The sequence below is a fragment of the Lissotriton vulgaris genome, chromosome 5 (assembly GCF_964263255.1).
Source record: "Lissotriton vulgaris chromosome 5, aLisVul1.2, whole genome shotgun sequence".
In the NCBI taxonomy this organism is placed as follows: domain Eukaryota; kingdom Metazoa; phylum Chordata; class Amphibia; order Caudata; family Salamandridae; genus Lissotriton; species Lissotriton vulgaris.
In genome coordinates this window covers 1,295,546,414-1,295,570,056 of record NC_141693.1, presented here as the reverse complement: position 1 = coordinate 1,295,570,056, position 23,643 = coordinate 1,295,546,414, and the positions used below count along the sequence as shown (strand labels likewise).

General features: G+C 45.4%; 1 protein-coding gene across 1 annotated transcript in view; it reads right to left on the bottom strand.

The window, feature by feature from the left end:
* ITPR3 (inositol 1,4,5-trisphosphate receptor type 3) overlaps positions 1 to 23,643 on the bottom strand; it is a 588,642-nt gene that overhangs the window by 380,506 nt on the left and 184,493 nt on the right. The window contains exon 2 of the mRNA XM_086923190.1: positions 198 to 268. Coding sequence (XP_086779316.1) covers positions 198 to 268 — 71 coding nt within the window. The remainder of the gene's footprint in view (positions 1 to 197; positions 269 to 23,643) is intronic.

Here is a 23,643-nt window from a genome sequence, read left to right as displayed (position 1 = left end):
CACTTTGAAGCTGTGTTACAAGTGTGTAAAGCCTGGTGGGTTGTAATGCACCCAACACGTTTATAGGGAAAAAACAGAAGATGATAGTTCTGGTTATAAAGACACTCCCCTGTTAGGAGCATCTAATTTCAATTTCCGGCAAGATTTTCCAAGTCAAAAATTGCATCAAGAAAGTCGTTGTATTATGGAAATCTCACCTCTGAATTTCTTGGGTGGGTTGTCCAGGTCTCCAGCCGCAGGTTCGACCACACAGCGATCATCGACCAACCTGAACCAAGAAAGAGAAATAAGCGATAGATGAAAAAAGACAATTGACAATGGAACTTGTATTCTTGTACTACCATATGTTAGGATAGGACAACATAGAAAATAGCCTTGTGATATGCAACAGCCCAATGGGAGGAATATTCCTAAAGGATTATGTCTCTCTTTACGAAATACAGGAACCCTATGTCAAGGGTCCAGAGACCTGGTAGGTGTTTGTATGGTCACTGCTTACTAAGTCAGTGTGTACCAAAAATGTGTAAGAAAGAAACATTTCTTTCTAGAGTCCCCTCAATCACCGGGGTTGCCCCACGGTGACATGCTTCATCATTGGGGCCATCCCAGTTCTCTACGAAAAGGGGCGTGCTGCGACAAGGCGACTACGCTGGAGCACTGGTTTTGTGAGATGACTATGTGTGGTGCAAGTGTGGTGATGGTGGAGTGGGTGTGGAATTAAAAATACCGTGCTAGTGGGCCTCAACAATTTATTTTGCTCCTAGTGTGGTATAAAAAATTAAAAAGGGGTAACACTGTATTCCAACTTTTACTGAGCTAGATCAGTGTCAAGGTCAACATGTTTCAAGCTCCCCCAAGCTTTTCTTCAGGACCATACAGGGTCCAGCCCTGTATTGCCACTCCTGTTTTCAAATGAAAAAGTGTTGCTAAAAACTACTTATTTACAATGAACGCTGTTGTTAATAAAACATGCGTGTTGTTGTACATACGTTTTGTATTTCACTTCGATTTCTGTAAAATAGAATAACAGTTGTTAAATGATGGACAACCCCTTCCAAGAAGGGGAACAACTCACATGCATCTCACTCCAACTAGGGCGTGAGTGTGCCCTTGGCATCATAATGATGCGTGCTGGTTTTCAAACCGGTGTAGAAAAATAAATCACTGTGAATAAAGTGGTTTAGTGGTTTCACACACAAAACATATAGACTTAATGTGACTATTGACAAGACACACAACACATACACACGAAATAATATGGCAGATGGTTATATTTACATAAAAGAGTGTATGATTACACCCCATGGTCTTAGGCAAGGGCAGGAACGCCTCGTGGAAACATTGCTGAAAAAGGATTATCAAGGTTTAGAGTTAGAAGGCTCCTTTCCTGTTTGCCCGTTTAAAATTGCCGGTTTCCTTGCAATCTAGCGTAGTTCATACACTTACTTCCTATCGGCAGACCCGCTCGGTACTACCTGGTGCTTCCTCACCCGACCGCATACTGATCTGAACCCGGGCTCGCGGTGTATTTAGAACGCACGAGCTTCCGGGTTGCCGGGACAACCTCTGTTAAGCTAGAGCGCTCACTTGGGGCGGCCATCTTGGTGGGATGTGATCGCGCTCGGCGCGAGTGTTAGCTAAAAGTAGGGATTACTACCGAATGTTGCTGGGTTTAGGGATAAGAAGTATTTTAGAGTGATACTGTGAACTAGGGCATTTTTATACACTAATTTAGAACACAAGTTTTTTTCTCGGGTGGGTGAAGTTCTTTAGAATGATTAGGCTTATTCTTGAAAAAACAGGTATTTTAGCATTTGATAGATAGGAGGGCTAGTACCTATCTTTGCTGGGAAGGCTGTGCTGGGTCTTTTGATATTGTGGAAAAAGGTATTCATGGTGATAGGGTTTGTTTTTTGGGGGGGAGTATTACCATGATATTTATTCAGTTGTGGTTCATACCATCCCAAGTCAATTCATTAGAAAATTGGTCTATGGGCGAAAGGCTCCCCATGGGATTTCATCATTAAGTCCTTGGGTGTCCGTATGTAGACGAAACACCCATCTTTGTTCTTTTTCATGGAGGATTCGTTCCTATGACCACCCTTGGTGGTCATAGAAACAGTGAAAAACAAAGACAATCAGGAACGAATCCTCCATGAAAAAGAACAAAGATGGGTGTTTCGTCTACATACGGACACCCAAGGACTTAATGATGAAATCCCATGGGGAGCCTTTCGCCCATAGACCAATTTTCTAATGAATTGACTTGGGATGGTATGAACCACAACTGAATAAATATCATGGTAATACTCCCCCCCAAAAAACAAACCCTATCACCATGAATACCTTTTTCCACAATATCAAAAGACCCAGCACAGCCTTCCCAGCAAAGATAGGTACTAGCCCTCCTATCTATCAAATGCTAAATTACCCGTTTTTTCAAGAATAAGCCTAATCATTCTAAAGAACTTCACCCACCCGAGAAAAAAACTTGTGTTCTAAATTAGTGTATAAAAATGCCCTAGTTCACAGTATCACTCTAAAATACTTCTTATCCCTAAACCCAGCAACATTCGGTAGTAATCCCTACTTTTAGCTAACACTCGCGCCGAGCGCGATCACATCCCACCAAGATGGCCGCCCCAAGTGAGCGCTCTAGCTTAACAGAGGTTGTCCCGGCAACCCGGAAGCTCGCGCGTTCTAAATACACCGCGAGCCCGGGTTCAGATCAGTATGCGGTCGGGTGAGGAAGCACCAGGTAGTACTGAGCGGGTCTGCCGATAGGAAGTAAGTGTATGAACTACGCTAGATTGCAAGGAAACCGGCAATTTTAAACGGGCAAACAGGAAAGGAGCCTTCTAACTCTAAACCTTGATAATCCTTTTTCAGCAATGTTTCCACGAGGCGTTCCTGCCCTTGCCTAAGACCATGGGGTGTAATCATACACTCTTTTATGTAAATATAACCATCTGCCATATTATTTCGTGTGTATGTGTTGTGTGTCTTGTCAATAGTCACATTAAGTCTATATGTTTTGTGTGTGAAACCACTAAACCACTTTATTCACAGTGATTTATTTTTCTACACCGGTTTGAAAACCAGCACGCATCATTATGATGCCAAGGGCACACTCACGCCCTAGTTGGAGTGAGATGCATGTGAGTTGTTCCCCTTCTTGGAAGGGGTTGTCCATCATTTAACAACTGTTATTCTATTTTACAGAAATCGAAGTGAAATACAAAACGTATGTACAACAACACGCATGTTTTATTAACAACAGCGTTCATTGTAAATAAGTAGTTTTTAGCAACACTTTTTCATTTGAAAACAGGAGTGGCAATACAGGGCTGGACCCTGTATGGTCCTGAAGAAAAGCTTGGGGGAGCTTGAAACATGTTGACCTTGACACTGATCTAGCTCAGTAAAAGTTGGAATACAGTGTTACCCCTTTTTAATTTTTTATACCACACTAGGAGCAAAATAAATTGTTGAGGCCCACTAGCACGGTATTTTTAATTCCACACCCACTCCACCATCACCACACTTGCACCACACATAGTCATCTCACAAAACCAGTGCTCCAGCGTAGTCGCCTTGTCGCAGCACGCCCCTTTTCGTAGAGAACTGGGATGGCCCCAATGATGAAGCATGTCACCGTGGGGCAACCCCGGTGAGTGAGGGGACTCTAGAAAGAAATTTTTCTTTCTTACACATTTTTGGTACACACTGACTTAGTAAGCAGTGACCATACAAACACCTACCAGGTCTCTGGACCCTTGACATAGGGTTCCTGTATTTCGTACACAGACTGGAGGCCGACCTGGTCTGGTTTAACCTCCTTCTCCCCCCTTTTTTGTTTATGTCTCTCTTTATACACAACTTGCCCCAGTATCACAATCAGCTCTGACCACTATTCTTATAGCTACTGTGTTGTGCCTTCATCCTCCCTGCCCGTGTATCCAGTTCAGTTTAAATAAATTTATTCGATTATTTGGATCATAAAAGTTTGCATATAAACATAATAAAAACAGTTAACATTTAAAAAGGTTTCCACATATTCCCTTCCATATATTTTGGTGTAGCAATAAAAATGTTATGGACTTTTAAAATCATCATACTCCTCCCCATAGTTTATACATTTGACTAGTTCCAATAAATACCTAAAAAAATGTGCATTCCTTTTCACAATTCATAACGTTTTCTGATTAAGAATGCAATTCGATAAAAAAAATAAGCACTGCACTTGAGATTACAGCTGTAGACAATGACCTCAAATAGTCAAAGACTTCCTGATAGGAACAGGGCCGAACAGTTTTCAGTACAGGCTTAATAAAGCGGGCTCTTGGGTCTGCATATAATGAGCAAAACAACATGAGATGCATTGTGCTCTGTTTGGTCTGATTGTTACAAGGGCATGGGACTAGTCTCTCACACCAGCCAGCCTGTTTAGGATAGGACAATAAAAAGTGCAGAGTGCCCAACCGAAATCTAGTAAAAACAAATCGTGATTGTACATGTAAGGTAAAAGACAGATAAAATTGCTGGTGTCTTAACACCCCACCATCCAACATGCCCTGGTCCTGATTAGACATGCTTAATTCAATACGGTATGCATTTTTAATAATCATTTTCGTATTAGGTTGAATGGTATCCGGGTTGTTATAATAATTGTCTAGACCAATTTTATAGAAGGTATCCTTAATATAACGTAGCCAAGGGAGTGACATTGCATTATCCATGTTCATACACTCCTTAAGAACACTCCTAGAGAAAGTCAGGTCTTCTGAAGACTAGATTTACGCCCATAGGATCAGTGGAGCCAGATTTATACTATCTTTCACATATTCCAGGCCCACCTATGAATGACAAAATGATGTTGAGGAGCTACTAGGGATCATTAGTAATCTTTTTAAAATTTGTTCTCTAAAACCTGAATCTGGTGACTCTTATGATAACCCCATACACCGGCTCCATAGGTAGCCACTGATAAACATTAACTTGTATAGGGTTATTATTTCAGCTACCAGCTTGTGTCGCAATTTACAAGTGAAACGAAACAGCCCCTCTATAATTCTACTGGTCTGTTGGACCCTTGTCAAGACCAGGTCATCCCACTTCAGTTTATTATTAAAAACGTTACCTACATAAGTAAAATTGGGCACCTTTTCGTTAGTCTTTCCTTTCACAGTGATTTTTTTTTCTTTTTTCGGACCACAGACCATCACAAAGGATTTATTAAAATGTACTATAAAATCCAATGCTAGCATGCAATCAGTAAAAACAGTCAGGGCTTTTTGTAAACTGTTAGCCATTAAAGTCATTAATACCGTATCATCGGCATATGATAACAGGGGGACCAATTTACCATCTATTCTTGGAAAATCCAATTTCTGTTTGATCAGGAATGATTCGAGGCCGTTAGTGTATACAAGAAATAACAAGCATTAGAAATGCAATAGGTCTCGCAGCATTAGAGTTAGTGCTTTTAGAATTGTTTATATCTTTTTTGTTTTAAATCTTTTGCATTTTATTTTTTGTAGGCAATGCAAAAGATTTACAAATCAAAAAAGCAATAAGCAAATGTAAAATCTTTAAGTAAAAATCCTGCGAGACCTATTGCACTGTGTGAGGGTGAGGTGTTGAGGGTGAGTGAGGGTGGGGGTGAGTGAGGAGTTGAGTGTGAGTGAGGTGTTGAGGGTGAGTGAGGTGTTGAGGGTGAGTGAGGTGTTGAGGGTGAGTGTTAGTGAGAGTGAGTGAGGGTGAGAGTGTTATTGTGAGTTAGGGTGAGGTGTTGAGGGTGGATGAGGGTGAGGGTGAGGTGTTGAGGATGAGTGAGGATGAGTGAGGGTGTGCATTTGAAGGGGAGGCGTTGAAGGTGAGTGCGGATGATTGATAGTGAGTGTGAGTGAGGTGTTGAGGGTGAGGTGTTGAAGGTGAGGAGTTGAAGGCGAGGCGTTGAGGGTGAGTGAGGGTGAGGGTGAGTGAGGGTGAGTGAGGGTGAGGGTGAGTGAGGGTGAGGGTGAGTGAGGGTGAGTGAGGGTGAGGGTGAGTGAGGGTGATGTGTCGAGGGTGAGTGAGGGTGAGGCTGAGTTATTGTGAGTAAGTGTGAGGATGAGTGAGGGTGAGAGTTCGAGGGTGAGTGAGGGTGAGTGAGGGTGAGGGGTTGAGGGTGAGTGAGGGTGATGCTGAGGGGTTGAGGGTGAGTGAGGGGTTGAGGGTGAGTGAGGGTGAGGGATTGAGGGTGAGTGAGGGTGAGGGGTTGAGGGTGAGTGATTGAGGATGAGTGAGGGTGAGGGGTTGAGGGTGAGTGAGGGTGAGGGGTTGAGGGTGAGGGGTTGAGGGTGAGTGAGGGTGAGGGGTTGAGGGTGAGTGAGGGTGAGTGAGGGTGAGGGGTTGAGGGTGAGGGTGAGTGAGTGAAGGTGAAGGGTTGAGGGTGAGTGAGGGTGAGTGAGGGTGAGTGAGGGTGAGTGAGGGTGAGGATGAGTGAGGGTGAGTGAGGGTGAGTGAGGGTGAGGATGAGTGAGGGTGAGGATGAGTGAGGGTGAGTGATGGTGAGGGTGAGTGAGGGTGAGGGTGAGTGAGATCTTGGTCTGGAGGTAGGAGGCAATGGGTTGTTTTGCAAAAAAGCAGTTGAATGTTGACTGGAAGAGCGTGAATCTTAAGTCCAAATATTAAGTACATTCTCGTCGGTCAACAATGAGGATTTACAATTCAATATCCACCATGGGTTACGAGTGGCTTAGATTACAGCTCGGCGACTTTAAAATTCAGTACAAAGTATTAGATGTCCTTTGTCTGCTAAAATGCTAGGATGGACATTAAAATACAGAATCATTCGCTGAGACTGTTACAGAAAGACATTGACTATCACTGGAACAGAAGTTGAGGCACCTCTTTACTTGCTTAAGAATGCGTGACATAATACTAAAGAAACTGTTCAAATTTTTAAAGTACACTGACCTCAATAACACCTTAAACGCAGCCAAGTAGTAACATGCGCTCTTGCTAAGTCCATGTGCAATCTGTAATATACGTATATATTCAGGCCTATGAAATCGAGCTATGGTGAGGGTTTCAACAAATGAAACTATATGTACATCCGACAGTGCAAAATCACTAGAAACTAAGCTAAACAATAAAAAGGACAATACATAATCGGGTAGAATGCGGCAAAACATTACCTTTTAAATTATGTTTTGTTGGTGGAAGGCTAATGAAAAGGCAGTGTATTAAAAAATAATGCAGCATTATAGAGTAATTTGCGAGAAAGGCCATCTATGAGGATATTTACCCCGCACTACTCAAAGGCATGACCAATTTAATAATATCATGAAAACAACTACACGAGGCATCGGAGTGAGAACAGCCTCTAAAACAAGCTGCATTGTCGAGCCTATGGATATCGAGGCCCTTCGGCAAGGGAGATGCCACAGCCTGCTTCGGTAACTGAAGTCGATGATGCTGGATAAACACAGTGCGCAGCAACGCCTGTCGCCAGCCTATCAAATTACAGGGGAAAAGTGCTGTGTTCATCCTGCTCCTGGGAGGCCAGCATCGGACAGCTCGAAGTTAATATGACATGGAATCACTAATGCAAGGGCTCAAATAAGGATTATGTTCAAAGTGCTGGCCCATCAGAAAATCAAAGAAAGAGTAATTCTGAAAACGAACGCCGTAACATCTGCGCACATTCTAGCTTTACCAGCGTTAAGGGCTGACCCCTGCTATGATGCAACCACAGCCAGAAAACTGAAACCAAGGGCGCCTCCTCTGCGCAGGGAACAAACAAAGCAACCCGGCTGGCTGTGGTGAGTCCGTGGACTCTGCTTCAAATCACCATAAAATGCCACGTGTTTTACAACTGAACATCCTTCATTCGAAATGTAGATAGCGAACTATGGTAGACCTTTAAGAGACGCAATGTCACTCTGCTTCTGCCAAGACCCGAAAAGCTAGCATCCCAATTTGTTTTCATTCACACTACCTATCTTAAGCTAGTGGAAATTAAGGAAAACAAGACGGACGGACGGAGGGGAGGGGGGAGGAGAAATGCGACACGAAGGGGAGGGGGCGGAGCGGGTTAAATTATACAAACAACAAGCTGGAGGGAAGAGAGGGGAGGGGGGAGGAGAAATGCGGCAGGCAGGCAGGGGAGGAGAGGAGGAGGGGGGAGGAGAGTAGGGGAGGCACGGGACTGAGTAGTCCGAAAAGAGGGTTTAAACCTCAGCGAAATCAATTTAAAATACAGGGCACTTACGTTTCAAATGGCAGCCCTGCCTTGAAATCGTGCAAATCATAATGCACTCAAGCTGCCAGTGATGACCAAGAAAAGAAACAACAAGCTTCTCAGCAGTGGCCGCAGGCTGCCAGTGGGAGGGAACGAGCGAACATATGGCGAGCGGCGGGAAGGGGAAGGGGCGGAACAGGGGAGGGGGCGGAACGGGGGAGGGGGCGGAGAGGGGACATGCACGCGCCCGTGACTTTTAAGGTCAATGCGCATGCGCATAAGCTTAATGCGCATGCGCATTGACCTTAAAAGTCACGGGCACTGCAAGGAATCGCCACGATTCCTTGCAGTGTGGATAAAGTGTGGATAACTCGCTATAGTCTCGCCTTGCTCGATGCGCATGCGCATCGACAGGCGAGACCTAAAAAGGGGGCCAGGATACATCCTTGACAGACCCCCTCTGTAGAGGCAATGGGTTGAGTCTTCTACCCTCCTGGGCCAAAGCGAACAGCTACGGTGGTGGATTCATGCAACCTGCGTAGCAGGGTGATGAGTGGTACTTCAAACCCCATCTCCCCCATCATTGTCCATAGCTTTCCCCTACTCACAGTGTCAAAAGTACTGGACAAGTCCATGAATATCAGGTGAATCGAAACACCCCTGGCCTTGATGTACTTGTCCATGATCAGGGACAGGTTAAGACACTTCTCGTTTGTACCCATCCTCTTTCTAAAACCATATTGTGTATCTGCCATGAGGCCTGATGCACTAGCCCATGATTCCAATCTGGCTAAGATCACCCTCCCCATGACCTTGCACGTAGAGTCTATCAAGGAAATTGGCCTGAAGCAGGTGGGGTCATTCCTATTGCCTGTTTTAAAGATTGGTACCACCAACGCTTCCTTCCAAGAAGATGGGATATGACCGACTATTACCGCCTTAAAAACATTGAGCTACAGGGGCGCTCATAATTGGAGATTGCTTTTAGGCAAATCTAAGGGAACTCCGTCTGGGCCTGGGGCTTTTAGAGATGTACCCTTAGCTATCACATCTTCAACCTCACTCAAGGATAGTGTTAAGCTTAGTTCATATGCCGTTAGAGGATTAATAACTGTCTCCTCCCTTTGCTCTTCTATTAATATGTCCCATGGATTAAATATTTTTTTTAAATGCGCTTTCCAAGCTTCAGCTGTTATAGTCGAGTCAATGCTCCTGGCATTATTAGAGAATAGTGGGCGATTTATAATTTCCCAAAAACTCTTTGAGTCCCTGAGTGCGGTGGCTCTCTCTAGGTCCTCCCAGGCTGTTCTTCTTAAATCGTTTTTCCTGCGGTTAATAGTTTTTTTATAGGTCTGTTTCGCTGTCTTTATCAGAGCCATATTCCGAGGGGCCATTTGCAGGGCTTTCTTAAGTTCTCATTGCGCCTTCGAGCACTCTGCATTAAACCACCTAATTTCCGACAGGTCCCATTTTCTACTTGGTTTATTTAATTTTTTTGCCACATCTACACAGATTGATTCAAATGACTGAATGAGTATGTCTGAGGGGACTCAAAGGTTAGGCAGGTCATGAAATTACTTTGATATTCTTTAATAATGGCCTCCTCAAATCGCTTTGATTCTATTGAATTCCATTTCAGCCTTACCCCTTGGTTGCGGTTATACTTTAACGGGTGCCCGTGTATCCATTTGTGTAATGATCTTCATTAAAGCGTCCGGGTCCCCTCTAGGATAACCAGAATCAGCCTTGTCATTACTTCCAGGTACTTCTGTGTCTAATTTTTCTCACCATCAGCAGCACCATTCTCAGTACAATACTGTACCAAGCCATCAACCCCCTGTCTCCAGTGATATAACTCAATAAGTCTCTGTGCCACTCCAGTTGCACCTACATCAGCCCATGAGATATAAGCAGCTATTTTATCATACTCACTCTTCCCGCATTACTCCATATATTTCCCATTAGTAACTATCCCTGCAGAGAAACAAGGCCACAGCACGAGGTGTCATGGATTTTTGAGGGTGGATTAGGCTGAGAATGCAATGCTCTGTGTGAAATTCAGCATTAAACACATACTTTGACAGTGCTCAAGGTGGTGACATTTGTCAAGCACGTCTAGAGAATGCTTGTGCCTCCCTGCCTTACTGGAAATATCAAGGATGCACAGATAGCAAATCATGGAGGGTACATGACTAGGCAGCATGCTTGGATAGAGCTCTAGCTTTTGCCTCATCTCAGGGTGTGTTTCATGTCTCAATATTGACAGAGGGCACTGTCAGGCATAATTTTGTTAGTAGTTGCATCTGTAAGCTTAAAACTATCACCGTGCATAGCAAGGGATGCCATTGACCACGAGGCAGGCTAGAAATATTCCACCCATTTACTGGTTTAGTTATAAAAAACAGGCGTAATTGTGGTGCATTGGGCCGCTCAGTCGCCTGGGCCCCAGTGCTATTAAGCCTGCAGCACTATTGGTAACCAATACGCTTTTCTTAATGGCATATGAAATATTTCACACACTCCACTGGCAAGACACAAAGGGGCAGATTTACAAGCCCCTTGCGCCTACTTTTGTGACGCAACGGCCGTGCAAAACCAGCGCCATTCTGCGGGATATTTACAACATGACGCATTTGGGAGATGCATTACGTTGTAAAGCCCTGCACACCAGAAGTAGACATTCCTGCACAGGGGGGGTTGGGGGGGGGGGGGGAGGGTTCCGGCGCAGGAACGCCTCCTAAAAGTGGCTGAGTGAAATCTACAAGATTTCACTCAGTCACTTTTGAGCCCATGCTTCATCAAAACCATGCGCATGCTTGAAGCAGGCGTAAGGGTTGACGCAGCATTGTAAAGATAGGGCACCAAAGAGCCTTGCTGGAGCTGCGTCGCGCTTGTGACGCCACTCCAGCAATGCGCCGCCTTTACGGCACAGATGCGTCACGCATCTGTCCGTTTTTGCCCCATGGTGCGCCGCATTGTAAATGCAACACATCCATGGTGGCGGAGCCGTGACGCACAATAACTGGTGCATCCCTGCTGACATGTAGGGATGCGCCAGTTATTGTAAATTTACCCCAAAGGTTCTGACATATGTGTTGGTAGCAAGATTTCCCGCTTGTATTGCATCCTATGAGGAGCAAGAAAATATTCTATAGCTTCACAACAACCAGTGGTTAATTTTATAAATAAATAATGGCTGGGGCTATCGGCAGGAGGCAGTTTGCGCCAGCCTATTTCTCCTGTCAGCGCAGCCACAAACACAACCGACTACTAGCCATGAAAGTGGGGAGAGGATGTGGCGTATTGGCCAGAGCTGTCGACTTCTGTGCTGGAGAACCAGGTTCGAGTCTCAGAGCTGGCTCAACATTCTGTGATTTTGGGCAAATCACTTAATCTCCCTGAAAATGAATGCGCCCATAACTGTTGCTCATGCAAAGTGCCGGTGTTGATGATACAGTGCCGGTGCCGAGCTCTGGAAACCACACGCTCAAATTAAGCACTTGCAACAGCGATTACTGCCAGCTGTTTGTTGGTAAAAATACGAATGCTGAACACCAGAAGTGGAGCTCTAGAAAGTCGCAACTTTTTTCCCCACTAGATTATAGTTTCAGTAGCTTGTTTAATTTAAAAGAATAAGGAAAAAAACTGTGAAGAAATTAACAAAATTAAATCCCTAAATGTTCATAGAACAAAGATTGTCTGCTTGGTGTTTAGGCTATGGAAAAACATATCAAGGGCCCCCATCTAAGTAATTAGCAAGTAGGCGGGTGAGCACCAACACCCACAAGTTGCTTCCATGAGTAGACTAACAGGCACGCGCCACAGAGCCCTAAGGGCAGGGCCGGACTGGCCGTAGCGGGCACCAGGCAATCCCCCGGTGCGCCTCATGGGTGGGGGCCGGTTTTATTTTGTTACAGGGCCGTTTTTGCAGCTTAGCTGCAAAATCGTCCCTGTAACAAAATCAGCCAAAAACCGGCCCTGGCAAAGAGCTCGGCTGCAACCCCAACCGCCCCCCACCCCCAGGCAGGGGGGGGCGGCTGAGCACTTTGCCATGGCCGGTTTTGGTTCCCAGTCCGGCCCTGCCTAAGGGTGAGGCTACCAAAGGCTGGCCTTCTCCCATGTCTAATATCTAGGCTACTGTGTTTTAGGTTTAAAACTATAATAACTGACAAAACCCCACCAAATTGGAAATAGCCCTTATGAGTGTAAACATATAAATACTGATAAACATGTACACATTCATAAAATAAAATACCATTTAACAAAAATAGAGTGAGATGGAATTTCTCATTTTTTATTTCTTCCTGAAGGGGCAAACTGAATAGGATGAGGCAGCAGCAAGAAAGGCTGGCCTAAGTTTAGTCTACTTGCATTTTGTTGTTCACAATGTCACTAAAATGTTTATTTTTCCTTTTGTATCTGCCAGTTTTGTGTGCTTTGATTAAAGGTGCAGGGCTAAAAGTATTTTTACAGGACTGACCTCATTATTTTATACTCTGAAGTGTCCCTGGGAATATTAAATCAAATTTGATCTTTTGACCATGTCGCTGATTGGTAAAATGGCTATCTCATACAAATCTTGGTCAATATGTACTGTCGCATTTTCCTATAGACACAGAATGTGTAAACCCCAGTGGCATAAGAAAACGTGAGGGGCCCCCCTGCAAGATATGCTGAAGGGCAGTGCTAAATTTGTAAAATATTAAGTGCCAGGGCTCTCACCAGAAGATCACTGCAGCTTGCACCACCCATCGCCCTTGTCATCACTGCCAAAACAACTACGAACCATCTCCCTTGCATGTAAATGTGACAGTTCATATTATTCCAGGTCCCCAAAGCTAAAGGAATGTCTGGGGAGGCAGGTATTAGCAATTTTAATGTATATTGTATTCCTAAACAACTGTTGTTCTGCTCATCTCTAAATTAGATGAGCAGCGCTACCATGTGGTAGACTGTTTGAAGTATGGTGCTGACAATTAGGTGCTGGTGCCGAGCACCAGAAACCAATTAAGTGCGGGTGCTGATCACCGGGAAGCACTGGCTCAAATTAGGCACTGCTGAAGAGGCCCCTCAAACTCTCATCAGTAGGGACAGAGGGTGGCCCCTCCAGTATGTGTAAGCCTGGGGCCCCCGGACCACAGGGACTGCAGGGGCCTTGGTTATGCCCCTGGTAAAACACTTTGTTACACCAGGCACCTTTGCTCACAACTCAGTAATGATAGAAGGTCACTTGATTAACACTCCAGGCTAAAAGCATTTACTACAATGTGTAGTGACAGGTATCTGTGAAAACTGGAGTCACCATGTGTATTGGACAATGATGAAAGCATTACACAAGATCTTCCATATATCAAAGCAGAATAACAACAAAAACTCATAGCTGCAACATGTCGCATTGTCATGTGTTTAGCGAATTCTCGATTTTTAGCCAAGTATTCTTTATCGATAAGGTTTTTGAGCTGATACTTGCAATGTTAACAGCAACATTTTCAAGTCGCAGAATACAATGTGCTGTCAGGTAGGTCAGGACTGACTTAAAGTGTGACTCTTGAAATGGGAACAACTGGCAGCTATAAATCTCCACACAGCAATAGTAGCAATGCTTACACATAGCCAGGCAAAGATCGCAGAAAAGCTGTATCAAGCATGCCTAAAGCATCAGGTTTCAGGTGTTTTATAATTCAGTTCTACACATTAGTCTGGTGTAATTCAAGATTGTGAATGTTTCCCAAGGTTCTATGCTGTTGACAGCATTGACCACCTCTACACTCTCATAATATTTAACAAGCACTGGCTTCCTCTATGCAAAATCTAATGGCCTTGTCAAAGTTTCTTTTACACATGCTGTACAACAGCCTAGGCTGTTGTGCAACTTATCTTAAAGTAAAGTAAAAAATCACTATGACGCGGCCAGGGTTGACCGCATCATAGCACTATTTTTCTAAAAGACATTAAACAAAGCCAAATAGCACCCCCATACGTGCAAGCTATTTAGCTTTGCTACATTATTTTTGTGGTGGATGGGGGAGTTGCAGAGGAGGAAGAAGCATGCACAAATAAATACCTAGTGTGAAGCATTCCATGTGATGTTAGAACTATAGACATGAAATCTGGGCAGCAGAGAAAGCTGCAGATGTTTTGCAAAACTAAAGGCAACACACACTTCATTGCCATATGTCCGGGCCCAAGCATTTTGGGAGTGCCTTCTGAGGGCGTGTGAAGGGACACCCCTACCTGGGAATTCCCCCACACAGTCCCTACAATGTGGGGCAGAGGGTGAGCAACCCTGAGGGTAGACTAGTAGAGTTTAACTCCAGGACATGTGGAGTCCCGCTCCAAGGGTGGGGACTGTGCTTTGCATCTATGGTGAGGGATAGCAGAGAAGTTAGTGCGTAACCTGAAAGTAGAGTTCAGAAAAGACCACAAACAAAGCGAATAGGTTGCATTTGATGGGACCAGAGGGGACATTTTGGGTACAAAAAAGAGAGGTGTAAGTGAAACTGAAGAACAATGCCCTGCGCACCATTACATACAGTACTAGTGGAGTGGTGTGGATCACTGGTTAGAGGCGGCAGACCCGGAAGCAGAGGACGGCCCGGGACCAGGGTTCAATTCCCGACGCGGCAGGGTCGTGGACCAGGGTCAGTGGAATCAATAATTCTCGACTCTGTGCCTACTCTAACCAGGGATCACACTCGGCAACTCTGGGCATTAGCTTGCCTCATCTCCACAACGGCCCCCCACAACGCCGGGGATGCCTGGTTTCACCTTGGAGATACCCAGTAGGGACCATCTCCCAGGGAAAGCCAGGACGGGTTCCCCAGCAGTCTACAGCGCGGAGATACCCCATGTGGGGTGATTCATGCGCTTTACAAGACATCATTACATTACATTACATACATTACAGTACTGACATCGAGTGCATTGCGGAGTGATAGTGTCTGGCGTGGTACACAAAGACATCCGGTAGCACACAGAGAAACAGTGTATTGATTCAGCGAAAAAAAACAACCAGAAGGAGGTGTGGAAGAGGAGGGAGGGAGCAGCAACACAATGGGGGGAAAGCAACACCAGGGAGGTGTGGGGAGGAGGAAGGGAACAGCAACACAGTGGAGAGTAGGCAGGGATGAGGGGACAAAAGCATGGATGGGGAGAGGAGTGAGGGACTGGAGACACATGCATGGAGGAACAGTTTAATAAGTACTAGTAGGAGCCTGCGTCCAGTGGAAGGACACATGCTGCAGACAGGTCCATGCTCCACAACAGGGACACACACTTGATGCGCCTGGAAGAAGCAGGAAGTAGCAGAAGGTCCTGAGCAATCCGAACCAAAGAACGAGAGACGTGAAAGCCACCAATGGTAAAGGTAAGTAATGGATGGTCTATAGGCCCGATTTAAGGTTTCCTTTTTTGACATAAGATCTCGCTGACAGTGCAAAACCTAAACAGGAGTAGGTGGAAGCCCCCCCAAAAGTCTATCCAAGAATGTGCGTATTAAAAACATTTGAATATATCACATTCTTAAGCCACTAATAGTTGTGTAAACGAGAGAGAGTCCAGAGGGAGTGAGTATGCGAGGTAATGAGTTGTGGAAGAGGGCATGTGACAATCTGTGAGTATCAGTGGGAGTGCAATACATAGACTTCTCTTCTTTGCACAGACTATCGTTGGTACATTGGGCACATTGTCATTGGGAAGACACTACACACCCTGCAATATTTCTCCTTATTAAGTAGTTACAGAAATCATTGCAAAACACAACATGTTTTGTAAACACTAGGAAAACACAGTTCTTGTCCACTTTAGGGGGTAGGCAGAGAAACACTGAGAAAACACTGCTGAAATCCACACAAAACATAAACCTTGAAAAAACGAATAGCCCACTATTATCACCGTGGGCAGTGTGAGTACATTGCTAGTCCCATAAGCATATTGCTCTTCTGCATTACTACAGGAAGATTTGTTTTTATATATTGTCATTTGTTTGCTTCATAAAGGATTGTTCTAGGAAATGTGAAGAACAGACTTAGTCAAAAATGAACCAGTGGTTACTGATTTGTGATTAAAAAAAAGGAGTGGCAGCCTCCAAAACGAAATAGAGGTAGCAGGTGAAGCATAATAAACTAATAGCAGTAGTTAAGTTTTATTGTGGTTGAGCTGAAGAGCGGTTGCTAGCATCCCATTTTTACAGCTGTGGCGCTGGAAGCATTTCACGGAAATCTCTCATGGGTGTCCCTCTACCCCTGTGCTCAACAGAAGCGCCATGTGGAATGGAGGCACTAGACACTCACTGTTGATATCTCTTATGAGCTGTAGGTTAACAGTTTAACAGCCAGATTCATCATTGTCCCGTTTTGCGAGTCCTTAATAGCGATTATTAAGGGATTCATGTAGGAATCGCAAAATAAATTGCGATTCCTACAGCTTCCTTATTTGCGATTAGCAAATTGCTAATCGCAAATAAGGATGCGATTTCAAGGGTGCCAGGGGTGTCCAAAGGACACCCTGTAGCACCCCTGAAATGAAAATGTAGACTGATGTTGGGCACACACATGTCCAAAGGACATGTGTGTGTGTAACATACAACTTAGAAAAAAGCACTAAAGTGCATTTTTCTAAGTTTTCGCTATTTACCACGAAGTCAGACTTCGCGGTAAATAGCGGCCAAAAATTGCAAATTCGCAAATAAAAAATGGTTAATGAATTGCATTTAAGGAATCTCAAATAGAGATTCCTTAAATGCAATTCCACGCAATTTAGCGATTTTGCTATTAGCGATTATTGCATTTGGGATGATGAATCCCAAATGCAAAAAATTGTGCTCGCAAAGGGCCAGATTCTCAGAATCTGGCCCTTTGCGAGTGCAATTTTCAATGATGAATCTGGCTGTAAATCTTTGAAAGGCTGACTCAGCCTTCCATCTTTCAATACTCCGCCGCTAGGCATGGGCAGCTGCCCAGGGCCTGGCACTCAGCCCACCAGCATGGGGCCCGCACTAGTTCAACACACCACCAGTCATCTTGTACTCCTGCCGATTCATTTGAAAGAAAGGCGTCTCTTTGCAATTGGGCCCATGAGAGGGATGGGAAGGGGCCCTCCCTGGGCCTCTTAGGAATGGTGTCCCAGTTGCAAGCAGACACATTGTGCAGGTTTGTCCTGCTGTTAGGCCTCCTGCCCGGCTGCCCATTCAGAGACACTGCAGGATGCCCATTGTCAGCAATTAAGCCCCCCACAGGTTTAACTCTCAGTCCCTAAGCAATTCTCACACCTTCAGCCCAATATCAGCTGTAAAAGAGGTGCTTGTAGGTGACTGAGAGGAGGAGCTGTGGCCCAGGAGTAGTCTGAACAAAGCAGCTTCTGGAGCCCTGAATATGTCAGGTATGCAAACCAGAGGGGTCTCGCACATTCCCTTTCGACCCAGGGCCCCAAAAATACTAGAACCGGCCATGATCTTTCACATAGCAAGACAGGAATAAATACAAAATTACAAAAGTCCCATTCATGAGGAAAGAGCTCCACTTGAGCAAGACTACTTTTCTCGCTCACCAATTGAACCATTAAGTAGTATCTACAGGAAATCCTGGCAGCCAGCTGCCTCCAAGATAGTCACTGGAATTAGGTGCAAGGACACCCCGTGGGCGGAATAAACAACATCTGGCGTGCCTTCACTTAAATCCACTTATTACGAGTTAATCCTCATGGAATGGGGAACAACCATGTAAACCCAATTGTTCAGGGCAAAATTCTGTATAGAACTCTAAGTTCCTTGGTGATGAAAGCTCCCATTTAACATCTTCTCTGACCAGGTAGCAGATCAGAATGGGAGCCTGAGTGGGTTGGCAGGCAGAGATGCAGAGGACATCAGCGGCAGAAGAGTCAGTCGTTTGAGAAGGCTGAGCGGTCTGTACCCCCTATACTGTAGAAGGGCGTCAAGCAGGGTTGTATAATACAGCCGCGCATGCCTAAATCACACATGCCTTCACAACGTGGTCTGAACTACGACCGTGTCTTTACCACGCGTGCCTTTACCACCTAAGCCTTTACAATGACTTTTATTGTAAGGGCATGTTTGCTAAAAGGATATGTGTAGTAAATTTCATATCCTAGCCCACCTGCCCAGCGCCCTAACACCCGATACCCCATCCCTTTAATCCACTTTGCCCCAGCCCTGACCTTTCATCCTAAGCCATAACACTTTGTCCCTGTCCCCAAAAACTACCTCGACCACCACCATCCTGAGCCCTCGAATCGACCGCACCCTGCCCTTAAAATAACCCAGCCTCCCCGCCCTGCCCCTAAAACCGACCCCGTCCTGCCCCTAAAACTACCCCTTTCCCCTCCCCCACCCTGAGGCCTAATACCTGCCCCTGCCAAAAACGTCCCCAACCACAACTCCCCTGCCCTGAGCCCTAAAACTGAACCCCGCCCTGCCCTTAAAAGTACCCCTTTCCCTTCCCCTGCCCTGATGCCTAAAACCCTGCTTTAGCCCTTAAAAATACCCGACCTCCCCACCCTGAACCCTAAAACCCTGCCCCTACCATAAAAACTACCTCGACCCCCTTCGCCCTGAGCCCTAAAACCGACCAATACCCCTAAAAAGTATCCCCAAACCTGGCTCCAGCGCCACTTAGGTTGCGTCCGGAGCTTCCTGTCCCAGTGCTTCCTCTCCCTCTGCCCGCTGATCTAGACCGCTGTCTGACTTAGCCACATGCGTTGTTTAGGCAATTGTTGTTCCACTTGCGGGAAAAGGGCACGCGTGGCTCAGCCGCATTGTAAAGGTTGTTTCCCATCAAGCACTGGTAGTGGGTGAAGGTCAGGGGCAGAACAGGCCTCATGTGTTGTTACCAGCCAGATTTTCCAGCTTATAAAATCGGGCCTGGTGTTTTCACACATGGGAAATCCAGTTTTACGAATAGTGTGGGAGTAATAATCAGGCGGAACAGTGTCCCAATCAGCGGTACCCCTCCGCTCAGCATGTACACGTGACTTTAGACTGAAATTCTATAATGTTTTTCCCGGAATTTCAGGATTGTGTCTGATTTATTAGAAGCCTATGTTTCAGTACGTAATAATATCTGAAGTGTTGAAAATCCTATCTGAAATTGAAATTGGACACATACAATAAATAGTGCGAAAAACGAATTTCCCAGTCCACTAAAATAATAAATGTTTCAAATTATGTTAAATATTGTGCAGGGTAATAGCAATTCATTCTGGCCAAAAGTAACGAAGCACAAATTAAAGTGCAGCCAGTTTCGGGGCTGATATTTAGAAAGAGAACTTAAAGCATGTCAACAGTGTCACTTTCTTTCAAAGTGGCTTCTTCTTGTCCATGGAAAACTCCGTTGTTTTTTTGCATTCCTGACCTAAGGCAACTGGTGAAAGTTTCCTCTTGACCTTTTAAAAGCCTTCCACCGCATAACAAAGAGAAGCCCAGGCTCCCTCTGAAGAAGCAGAACAACTGGAAACACTGAACTATGTTGTCTCAAGCCTGACAGCCATTGACATTGTATGCATTGTACGTGACCTCAAATACACGAGCTGAAACTAGGTAAACATAGAGAGCAAAATCAACAGGCTCGGGCCTTCAACTAAAAGCACCTTCTACATCACCATCAATGCACATTAGATCGCAGATCGTATGTAACTGAGGACGTTCATCCACAACTATAAAATGAGACACAATACCATCAATTCAACATTCCACCATGGATGGATGATGCAGTATACCAAGTACTATGGTACATTGAAACCTCAACCTCATCAAAAGCAGCTCCACCTGACATGCACCCTCATTAGGACTACACCAACCAGAAACCTGCTCAAGGATTCTGTCTGAACAAGGACAAGACGAACGATCACCTAGACCTCACCACATCCAATCTTACGTGTAACATAAACAAGTCCCACATCATGGTCACAGAGACCAAACTGTTGTATGTACTATGCCACTAGGTCAATACAGAAAGTCACCAGAGACACAGTCCCCTCCTTTTGGCTGGATCCCTGTACGGCAATTCACTGATGCACACAAGCCCCATGTGGGATGCCATATAAGTTTCCCCTGAACAGCACTGAGACATAACAAACACATAGACACTTCAGCAATGCCAATGGCCTTAATATCCTGTTGGTTTGTGAAGCCAAACTACACATCAGCATGTAGTCTTTATTCTGTTTATCACAGATGCCAGGAGGGTGTCAAAAAGAAATCAAAAACACATGTAAAAACCACACACTGTCGCTTTAAAAGCTACACCCATCACTTCTGACTCTCCCTTCCACCACCAAGTGGATACCTTTCAGTAAAATTGGTGATGACATAATACTCCATCCTAGCCACCTGTGAACCGAGATAGGGCAAAACACACATCTGGATGTGAGTTGACATCAAGTGGGCCACTGAGGTGCTCTAACAGGGCTTCATAAAATACATATTCAGGGGCGATGTAGCGACACTTGACTCCGGAGACATGCTGCAGTCTGGCTTAATACTATACAACATGACCATGACCCTCAAGCGACCACTCCGAATCCTGGGTGGGAACGAAAAATATTTGTTATAGACTCCCCGGATACCTTGTGCTGTCGGGCAGCCATTGCAACCCTAGGTCCCTGGAATGGCCTCCAAGCACAGCAGCCAACAGCACGATTGCTGACAGCTACAAAGGTGGAGACTGCACATACACTTATGAGCTTGTGTGGAAGCCTGGGGGCCTCCAGGGTACAGTTAACATACACCCATAAACTAGGCACCACAATTCCCTCACTTAATAAATCCATGACAGAGATAGGGGACAGGACAATAGCAGGCGTGAAATGGTTGTTAAGACTTAAAGAAACAGATAAAGATCATCAAGAGTGACATGTTCCTAAATGCACTCATTGACACTAATTGTAGCTTTCGACGTATAATAATAGCAGACTAATACCAGCCCTCGGACACCGCAGGGGCTTCAAAGGAAATGCCTTAAATTGTTTTTCTCCTACTTAACAAACAGGCAATATAGAACTGTGCTTGAAATGGAAAAATAGAAGTGCAGGTACTCTGAAACAGAGTACCTGCTTATTTCTGGGAAGTGCCGGTACACTCCAATTACAAGTATTACATTTTTTCTTGAGAAGTGCAGGTACTCTCCCTCTCAAAATGTCTTGTACTCAGTACCAGACATTACCGGCAAAACTGAGACCATTAAAACTGCCTATGGCATTCAGAGAACAAGGTAAAATAGTTAAATAATTCTATACCAAAGTCACATTACCATCTGCAATATCAGTACCACGTTTGACATTCAGAGAGCGCCCTCTCCGTAAACAGTCCCTGTGTTAATGGCACCCCGCCATCTACTGTCCGCGACACATGTCATCAACTCTACTCTACACCAAAGCTGATGAAAAGTGCTGATGTCTCTTGTTTCTACCCTTCTGCCCTCCTTATTATCCCCCCTCTTCTCTACTGCCATCCACTGCCATTGCCTGCCTTTTGCAGTTCTGGTGTATTGTAAAGCACTGGTTGTACTGCATACATGTTTCAACAATCGGTACATAAATAAATGTATAGATGAACAGAGCTAACTGCAGTGGGAGGGGTGGTAGTGCTTGAAGACAATACAGCCTACACACGAGACACAGGCAAGCCCAACTGACTGTACATGGGAACGATGCAAGGGGCAAGAGGAACTCACCCAGTGCTTAATATGAGCCAGTGGTTGCCGGTGGGAGTTTGGGGGGTGAGGCAGGGGTGTGTGAAGGGGGGGGGGGGGCACCGGCACATATATTTGGGGGCCGACACATATTTTTCTGCATCAGATATTTACCAAGAGCAAGAGACGGAACAAATACAAACAGGAAAGACAAGACAGAGCGAGATGGAAAAAAATCACAGGGGAGAAAGCAAAAACCAGCAGAGTGAGGTAAAGGGGCAGGGAGTGTCTGGCAGTGGATTAAGGGGGCCTGAGGCAGATTCAGGACTAAGCAGCCTTGGTATTCCGTGCATTCACATTTAATTGCCCCGGTGGAGTGCTTCAGAGCAGAGCTTTGGGCACCGGCACTCTTTCATTTACAAATTAAGCCTGCCTGCACCACAAATTAATTGCCCCAAGTAGCTGGGTAGAAATATTCTACAAATGGTGCCATGTTTTCAACGAATATTTCTTATCCTTTATATGCGAGTCTGCAGCCTCTGCCTGCCTGGTCCTTTTCAGTGATTTAGTTCTTTATGTCCTGCCCCTTGTTCCTGCTGTGGTCTTTAATCCTCTGCCACCTTTTGCTGATCTTCAAGCTCCTTGTGACGCTTCTGATTGTACTCATCACCCTGTGGATCTGCAGGATCCGAATCGACCTCTCCTGGGATCTGTTCAGTGCACGCTCCTAGGGATCCCACTGTGACATTCGCCTTTACATCTCCTCTCCCTATACCTGCCCGCAAGACCCAGGGTCCCTCGGTACACTGACCCCTACAGACGTGCATTAGTGACTGACTCTGCCCCATCCCTGGACACTCTGTATCCAGCAGCACTGCTACACCCCCTGCAACCTCAGATCCATTGTGCCCTGATGAATGGCATCCTGCCACCCCTCTCTGCTCTGCCACACAACAGTCGTCGACGGTGGGGAGGGTACCTTGAATCTCTGCCCATGGTACATGTTGTGACAACACAGGGGAACACACAGAATGTGTATGTGAATGACACAGCAACGTACAAGCCCTTTGACAAGGGGTAGAGGTGACCAGGAAAACAACACACAATGTCAGCTATTAAGGCTCAGGCTTAGGTACCGATGGAGGCTGTTGAAGGGGCAGAAAGAAACCCACCAACTTTCAAACACATCTGAGTCACGCGCGCTAACACCAAACAGACATAAGAGGAAAAAGAGTGGCAGTCATTCAAAGAGTGCTCATGCATGACTGGGGTCAAATCCAGAATGACAGTGTTTACTGCAAAACGGGAAACAGGGTTACACCGCAAGCGGTACAACGCGTGCCATTGCCCCGCATGCCGTTGCAACCCAAAAGGTGTGTAGCAGTGGGTAGAATGTGTTGAATTTAACTCCAACACCTTACCTACTGTTGCACACACTGGAGTTGGAATAGTAAGGTAAACTATTCCAACTTCCAGCGCACCTCGGCAGCAACATGGGGTAAAGTTTTACATTGCAACGGCATGCGGGGTAATGGCATGCGTTGTATCATCACATAACCGTTTCGGGTTACACCGCAAGCGGTACAACGCGTGCCATTGCCCCGCATGCCGTTGCAACGCAAAAGGTGTGTAGTAGTGGGTATAAGGTGTTGGCTTTAACTCCAACACCTTCTCTACTGTTGCACACACTGGAGTTGGAATAGTAAGGTAAACTATTCCAACTTCCAGCGCACCCCGGCAGCAACTTGGGGTAAAGTTTTGCATTGCAACGGC